We start from the raw sequence: 8,573 nt of genomic DNA, 5'->3' as shown, positions 1-8,573 counted from the left end.
CTGAATAAAACATGAGGCATCCGTCTTCCTTTTTAGTCTTTGGATGACCGGAGGCCTCAGCTCCATGGGAGAGGTTTGCCTTCAAGGCTTTCTGCAACAAAGCCCTTGAATCTATTTCAACCCAAACTGTAATTTCCCCCAAAACTTTAGCACAAGTAAATGTGTTGCCTTAACTGAAGCTTGAATTCTCCCAGCTGAATTCTCCCAGCAGCCTATTGACAACTCACAACCTTCTTGGCCTTCCTCATCAAAGCAGGATGTTTAGAACAATAGTTTCTCTTCTCACCGCAAATTGTTATTTTTATTATACTACTTCAGTTAGAAAAATGAATTATCAAATGATGTATTTATTCAAAATAAGTTGTGTACTTCTTGCAGTTATCCAGCAGATGGCACCATTTAATATCTGACACTGCCCATCATTATGCATATAATCGTTTATATATATATATATATATATGGTATCACTGGTGTACATGTCAGTACATATGTACACCAGTGTAAATTAATTAAATAATGGGGGCTGTAACTACAAGACAATATGGTTAACTCATCAAATTAATAAAAAAAACTATTTTCAGAGTACGTAGTTACTCAATCATGTCAAGTCCAGTATTTTCTGCTTTATCTTGTTTAAACAAACATTCAGGGTGAAAACATGAGCTCCCACTCCACAGTGAATCTGATCCTTGTTGTTACAGGACCAAAGTATCAGGGAACATCCACAGAGTGAGACCTCCTGTTTCTTTCTCTCCTCTCCGGTGTGAGTCGCACGTGTGCGGTATCAACATCAGTAGCGGCAGCTAGCAGGGAAGCTACCCGGGGAGAGTGCGTGTTCCCCCCGCTACAGCGACAGGTCGGCCCGCTGGGGAGGAGCAAGGAGGGTGAGAGGAGTGAGGAGCAGAACCGGAGCCGTGAAGCGAGAGATGGAACCGGACTGAGCAGCTCCGGGGACGGACGAGGCCAGAGAGACGACAGGGAAACAGTGAGTTACCACACACACCCCCCCACACACTCACACACCCCCCACACACACACTACACACACACACACACACACACACACAGCAGAGTTTCCAGACAGTGGCAGAGTTTCCAGACAGTGGCAGAGAAAACACTGCTGTTAAACCCACTGCTGGATTTTACAGTGTAACTATGTGACGTGATTATTTGTATCTGAAGTTCATGAAATCAATATTCAATACTTTACTGTCAGGAAAACTCGTCTTCAGCGTCACATTCTGACTGTCACCCATTCTAACAGCACATCCATGAAAGGCTAGAATTACTGTCACTCTCTATGTTACATGTAGCTGTTCGCATCCTATTGGATAGTTATGTCAAAATATCCATAGCTAAATCACGTTGTGTCCTTACGTCTTACCACTGGTGAAATACACATAAGAGTTGAAGTCGGTGTCTCTCTGTCTGGAGCATCTGAGTTAGATATGAAAGTCCCGCAACGCAGACACTACAATGTGCTGTTGTTTGGTCCTTTATCTAACACCTGACCTCGGGTCCTGCTTAGAGAGAGAAGGGAGTGTGTGTGGAATTAGACACTCACTATTCTCCTGTACAGATATATGTCAGAGGTCTGAGGGGAGACAACTGACTGTAAAAGGGGAGGTGTGTGTGTGGTGACCCAGATGTCATTAGTATTGAAGTAAGCTGATCACGTGGCTGCAAACTATATCACATTCACGTGTTTTTGTGTTTTAAAGAAATCAGAAAAATATACAAACAAATGTGTGAAGTGATGTACCTGTCACTTTGGTTTATCCCTTATTTCCTACATGTGACCAAATCTTAGCTTTAAAGCTACGTTATCGATGCATCTCTTCCTCTGTGACCCTCTTCCCTCGGCCTTGTCTTGCAGTGCACGTGATCTTCTGACCCCTGGACGCCGTCAGCCCTCGTCCACACTTCATCTGTCTTCACCAGTGAGTCTCTACACCCCCCCTGATTCCCTGCTCACATGATCTGTGATACACGTCTTCCTGCAGCTCGTTCACAAACACATAATCATGAAAACACAGCTTCAAATTTCTGTTTGAACATCTTTACTCCAAAAAAGTCTCAGCAGGGTCTTGAAACCTCAACCTTTGACAGTCCCAGTCTATTGACATCCTCCACACAGTTTGATCTACACTGACTTACAGTGATTGTAACAAGGAGCATTAATCTGAGATTTAGTGATGGGTTGTCTGACTTTTAAACGTATATTACATTGTTTTTTTTACATATATAATGTTCAGGCATTTTGGTCTTTATTGATAGAGCAGCATCCATGTGAGAGGTGTTTGTCCCACCAGGTGAGCGAGTGGACATGAGCCTTTGAGAAAACATTATGTAATCTAGTTTGATGAGTCCTGGAATCAGCTGCATTCGGAATGAATTTTAATACAATTTTCTACGTTTGTCTCAGCAATGAAAATCAGCCTTTCTTCAAGTAAAGCTAGTTTTGTTAAAAGAAAAGAAAAAGTGTCATGTTTGTGCAACATGTTTTGACCATTTCACTGATTTCTTAGAGAATAATTAATTCAAGTCTTGGTGAAAAAATGTGGATTAATTACGAGACTGATATTTAATCACCAAATGTCACTTTTTCTTTTAAGCAGTAGTACGTCAGATTCAGCCAATATCAATATGTTACTCAGCTAAAACAGTTATATAAATAACACCTTTGCTGACAGATGAATGGGATTCAAGTGCTCAAAAAGCCTGAAATTCTTGAAAAAATATTACTATCACCAATCTTGATAATTAAACCTTAAGAAAATATGAAGTGATGCCCCCTTGTGGAGGTTTTGAAAGTCTACTTGTGATGGTGCGCAAGGAAAAAAACACAAAACAGCCGAGGTTCAGCTCTGCAGGAGGAAGCTGGAAGTTTATTACTGAACGTTCAGTCATTGCACTTTATATTAATTCTGAAGCAACAATCAAATATTACATCTGGATCATTGTATAGTTTACCCTTTTACATCCAACAACCACATACACTAGATGTACAGTGTCTTACGCTACATATCTGGTCTAATGTGAAAAAGCAGGGCGTCTCTCCCCTAGCTGCAGTGTTACAAACATGGTGGCAGCTTTACATTCATTCAATAAGCCGAGCAGTAAAAGATGGTCTCGGTGACGGGTGAAACTGGGGGGCAAGGAAGTGGGACGGTGGGACGTGACAGCCAGAGACCTCAGGGTGGGCCTGGGGGAGACCACTCACTGTCTAATGTATGAAGTGATGTACACGTCACTTTGGTTTATCCTTTATTTCCCCTACATGTGACCAAATCTGAGCTTTAAACCCACGTTATCGATGCATCTCTTCCTCTGTGACCCTCTTCCCTCGGCCTTGTCTTGCAGTGCACGTGATCTTCTGACCCCTGGACGCCGTCAGCCCTCGTCCACACTTCATCTGTCTTCACCAGTGAGTCTTTACACCCCCCCCTGATTCTTATGCCCTGCTCACATGATCTGTGATACATGTCAGAATTAGGTGAAATTGAATATGTTGGCAGGAATTGAAGATAAAATAATCCTAGTGATGTTTTCACTAGTGTTTCACCTAAATTGTAGCAATTGATGTTTTCTTTACCCTAGAATGAGCCTTTATATTTACATCGGGAGCAGATCCTCTCCATGGAGGCCGACATGTTCTTTACAGTAGCCCAGACTGGACAAACTAAACACCTTTTGAGTTTTTATGACAACTGAAGGCTTCCACAGGTCCTCGGTCATGTTTGGAAGGGTGGGGTGAGGTGAGGGGTATTCAGCTGCAACCACACCAGTAGATGTCACTAAAGAAAAGGACAGAATGTGAACAATATAGGAAACAGCTAACAGCGTTTCCATGCTTCTCTCTCCTCTCTTTGTGTCATGGCCATACGGACCAAAGACTGAATCTTGACACTGAAAGAAATTTAAACTAAAGCTAATTTTTGGTGTCAAGGTTTGCAGAGGAGATAATAATTAGTTTGTAAAGGTCTATATTGACATATTGGGAGTCAAATTCTTGATTTAGGTGAAAAACACTACATGTGGATGTAATTTGATAAGTAATGGTGGTTAATCTTAAATGAGTAGAATAGAAAAATGATTATTTACACATCTGACAGACACAAACAACTCGTTTTGGATTAATTTTGAAGTCGTGTTTTTATCCTGACTTATGTTATGTCCATTTATAGCTCTTCTTTTAGCTCCGTTTTGGTCTCCACACACTCTTAGGGAAAATATGAACGTTTAGCTGCTAAAGCCTCCACTGTATGTTAACCAGCTAGTTGCTACCTTTGTCAAACCAGGTAGTGAAGAGTTTGTTTATCAGAATTCATGCTGACATCATCAGCAGCAGGAGGCTAACTTCTGTTTGGTCCAATAAAGGAGGTGAGACTCGGATTTAAGATTAAAAACCAAAACAGCAAGTTTAAACTCAAGTGTTCAGTAGAACAAAGAGGAATAAAATAGATAAAATATTGATTAGTGGCAGTCTAATATTAACGGACATCAAAAGAGATGCTATGGCCCTACAAGTAATTTTAGTCTCTTTTTCTTTTTAATCAAACAAGTCATGATGTCGAATGAATAAAAGAGCTCATTTATATTTGATCACTGCTTTTCAGTGTCAGACCTCACAGCTGCATGCTGATGAATCTGGTTTCATAAAGGTCAAACTCCCAAAATGTCATTGTCGTCCTTTTACACGAAACAGTACGACACCGACTCCACAAAGGACCTGTGGTATATAACATCTGAATACATCCACTGTCATGACATTGTGTATCCACCTTTCTAAATGTAAAGCCCCTGGCAGTTACCTTCAACCAACAATCTGTATTTTAACTGTGTTTATCTGAGTCAAAAGATCTAAAGATTGTTTGTGTGTGTGTGTGTGTGTGTGTGTGTGTATATATATATATATATATATATATATTTTTTTTTTTCTTCTCACAATCGTAGCAGTGGAAATCATCTGAAACTGATGCTCAACACAATACAGTAACTGCAGATCCAGTTTTTGTTTAGATTACTGTTTAAGATTTAACTTTTGTTCACAATTTAGTTTCACTGTTCCTCTGAAGGGAAGGCTAACGACTCAGTCCTACTTAACTGATGTTTTTAGTATCGATAAAAAGCTTTCCTTCATGAAAATAGGAAAATAAATCTAAGGTCAAAGAACAAAAACCTCCCTTGTCGAATATTCAAAATGTGCTCGATGACTCTTAGTGACATCTAGTGGTGAAGTGTCATGTTGCAGCTGAATACCCCATCATCTCACCCTCCCCTTCCAAACATGAGAGAGAACCTGTGGTAAACTTCAGTTTTCATAAAAACTCAATATCTTTAGTTTGTCCAGTTGGGGCTACTGTAAAAAACATGGCGGGCTCTGTAGAGACGACCCGCTCTCGATGTAGATATAAAGTATTTAAATATAAAGGCTCATTCTAGGGTAAAGGAAAAACAATTTGTTCAATTTAGATGAAACACTTCATCTAATTATTTTATATTCTATTTCTGCCAATAGATCTTTTCACCTAAATCTTACACACTGGACCTTTTTTAAATCAACAGCCACTCAATCTAAAAAAAAAAAAAATTACCAAGTACTGATAATTTTTACACAACAAGTAAATCCCAGTGGAAAGTGGTTTTATTGAAGTCCATGTCACAGGAACACTTAGCAATTTCACGTTCACAGATTTTGTAATGCTCTCACTCAAAACCCTGTGCTTGGAAGTGTGTAAGCGTTTACGGGATTCTTAAAGAAGTTACGCTAAAGCACCTAGAATGAGGGCCGGACAATTGAATCTCGAGTTAGAGCATTACAACATCTGAACGCAATGTCAATACAACCTGCTCTCATATTGAAGGGTTGAGATCTAGACTGCTGCTTTCAGGCACAGTAAAATACTTAGCACGATTTTAAATTGTAATGGGAAGAACATTTCCCACTGCAAATCATGAAAAGCGAATTTAAACCTTCTTCCAGCCTCAAAAAACTTAAATATCCACAATAGAAAAAAATGTTGTTAAAGTTCCATTTAAATAGATAATAGTTTACAAGGGGGTATGTGTGCATGCGTATACGAGGGGGGGGGGGTAAATCAGACAGACAGGCAGCCAGTGCTCATAGAAAGGAGGGAGGTGACGGAGGACAAGACGGGAATCTCTCAGGTCGTCCTTTACCTCCCCCCCACAGCACTTGTGGTCAGTAGTAAAATTCACGTACAGCCAAACATATACACACACACAGAGTGCCAACATTTTACCCCTCAAAGTGGAAAAGAATGGAAAAGCAACAACCATTTACAATATAAAAAATAAAAGAAAGGATGGAAATAAAACCACAGATTTTTAAATTAAAGTACCGCTAAATTTGAATGTAGTACCTTGAATAAATACCCTGATGTTAAATGTCTATAAGTTGTTCCTATGTCGATTCTGGAAACGAGCTGAACTACAGTTTTCCACGATGGCAATAACAGGGAATGCTTCAAATTTGGAGAGTGGTCGCTCCCTGAGAAAATGTGACAATGATCAGTAAACCCTCGTGTGTTTGCTTCGAATGGTGACCTACACTAAAACAAACAGGGGTTTAGTGTAAAGTATGTTTTTACTTTAAAATGTCAGAGTGCAGCTCGAAGTCATCAAGAGATTGCAGCACCACTTACTGGTCACCGACTGACATTACAGCTAAAACCTTTTCTATAAAACTGGTTAAAACTACAAACAAGTTTAACCAAAAACAGTGTGAACACGAATCTGTTGTGGGAAAACTGTAGCAAAGCTTAATGACCGGAACAAAAATAGAAAGGATGCAAAGAATAGGGTAAGAAAGATTAAAAGAACCAAAATGTAAAAACAAATGTTTGGATATGATTCATATGAAATCTTCCAACTAATGGCATGATGTGTCGTCTGACTGCAAAATAAAAAATATTAAAGCTCTGTAGACACAAATAAAACATTCTGTAATAAAAGGAATAAAATTAGTTAATCTATATCATTACTATCCCACATATTAATCATTATAGACCCCAGTTGAATGTATTTTCCTTTTTACACGTAATAGTTTTAGTCACTTCAGCTAAACGACATCTCCACCTCCGACAGGCCGGGAGTGGTGGACGAGGAACTGGAGTCGGCCAGCGAGGTGGTGCTATTGTCCATGCACCTGTTATTACAGGTGCTCCGGGAGGGCGTGGAGCAGTTGGAGGGCGGCCCCGAGTCGGAGCCGGGGCTGCTGTGGTTGGAAATGGGCGAGAACAGGGCGTCCTTGCGGAGACCTTTGTGCTCCAGCTCCAGCTGCAGGTGGTGGCAGATTTCCTCCGGCAGTCGCTGGTACTCCTCCTCCAGCTCCCTCTCTAACTGGGACTTAAGCTGCATACGGCACATCAGGAAAACAAGTGTTACAGAGGTACAGTTAGAGATTTCTGGAAATTCACTTATTTGCTCTCTTGCCAAATAAAACCTAGTATGGGGGCTTGATTTTTTTTACCCTGAGGTGAAATTTGATCACGCAAGAATCTGTGAGTTCTGAAGTCTCTGAAATAACCACTTAGAAATAATTTCTTTAAATGGCAAGTGCGTAGTCCTACGCTGTGTAGTTACTTAAAGAAATTTCAAACAAACGTATTGCATACAGAAGTATCACCTATCTATAGTATGACTTAATAAAGAGCTGAATAATTTATGCTTCATATGTAAACTCAGTCTTTGTGTATCCGTATTTACAAAATTAACATCTTTTTTTGTTTTCAAAGAAATCGAGTGCAATTTAAATTAAAAGCAGATCCAAAACTAAAATAATTTTAGCATATTGTAAAGTTAATGCAACCGATTTAACACTGTCGGTAAAATATTTTTTCCGGTTCAATGAATGGTCGTTGTAAAGTGAGTCCATGTGTGTGCTGCCTCACCTGTGGGAGCTCCTCGACTATGTGTTGCATAATCTCCAGCTGCCTCAGCTTCAACTTCTCCTGTCTCCTGATCTGAGCCTGCTCCAGCTGAGGGGTGAGGAAAGAGAGATGAGAAGAGGAGGGATATGTTACTCAAGAGCCATAATGTACTATAAAGTAGATAAATAGACATTCTCAATGACTTCCTGTGTGTGTGTGTACTTGCCCCGCGGATTAAGGTGACAGAGTCTTGAATATGTTTCTTGTTGATCTCATTCAGTTCCCTGCAGCGTGAGGAAGAAAAGAAAGACAAAAGTGAGTTGTTTATGCCCAAACATCCAATAATCAATACACTTCAGCAAAGTGTTTTACGTTTCAGCCTTGTCTTTGTCGCGGGTTTTGGCTTCGCAGATGCTGTTTTGTCGCTTCCTGTCCAGGATCTTCTGGAGCTCTTTCTTCTCCCTGCAGACAAAGTTACACACCAGCTTTACATCCCAGAGAGGAGCAGAGCAACTCTTCATATTTTATTAAATACTAAGACGAACTCAAAGTTTAATCTCTAAACAGTTCATATATTTTTCTTTTCATAATACTTTTCTCGTAATATTACGACTTTGTTCTTGCGATATTATGACGTCATTGAACATAACTTGTTTCTCGTAATATTGCAACTTTATTC

At 39.9% G+C, this 8,573-nt stretch overlaps 1 protein-coding gene and 1 long non-coding RNA gene across 3 annotated transcripts in view; one reads left to right on the top strand and one right to left on the bottom strand.

The window, feature by feature from the left end:
• Positions 1-718: 718 nt before the first annotated feature.
• Positions 719-8,435, top strand: LOC118102528. 2 transcript variants are annotated; one of them, XR_004694701.2, is made up of 5 exons: positions 719-985; positions 1,876-1,939; positions 3,363-3,426; positions 7,110-7,413; positions 8,175-8,435. It is a non-coding gene; the product is annotated as an uncharacterized LOC118102528 (long non-coding RNA). The 2 variants fall into 2 exon arrangements; XR_004694700.2 differs by having other exon boundaries at positions 720-985; positions 7,110-8,435.
• Positions 5,629-8,573, bottom strand: part of plcb3 (phospholipase C, beta 3 (phosphatidylinositol-specific)) — a 44,300-nt gene continuing 41,355 nt past the window's right edge. Inside the window, exons 31-34 of the mRNA XM_035148762.2 lie at positions 8,267-8,356; positions 8,121-8,178; positions 7,916-8,002; positions 5,629-7,376 (exon numbers count right to left, since the gene is read on the bottom strand). Coding sequence (XP_035004653.1) covers positions 7,080-7,376; positions 7,916-8,002; positions 8,121-8,178; positions 8,267-8,356 — 532 coding nt within the window. The 3' untranslated portion in view covers positions 5,629-7,079. The remainder of the gene's footprint in view (positions 7,377-7,915; positions 8,003-8,120; positions 8,179-8,266; positions 8,357-8,573) is intronic.

Source organism: Hippoglossus stenolepis, chromosome 23 (genome assembly GCF_022539355.2).
Source record: "Hippoglossus stenolepis isolate QCI-W04-F060 chromosome 23, HSTE1.2, whole genome shotgun sequence".
In the NCBI taxonomy this organism is placed as follows: domain Eukaryota; kingdom Metazoa; phylum Chordata; class Actinopteri; order Pleuronectiformes; family Pleuronectidae; genus Hippoglossus; species Hippoglossus stenolepis.
Note: the sequence above shows the minus strand (reverse complement) of the source record. Positions and strands in the feature narration are given on the sequence as shown.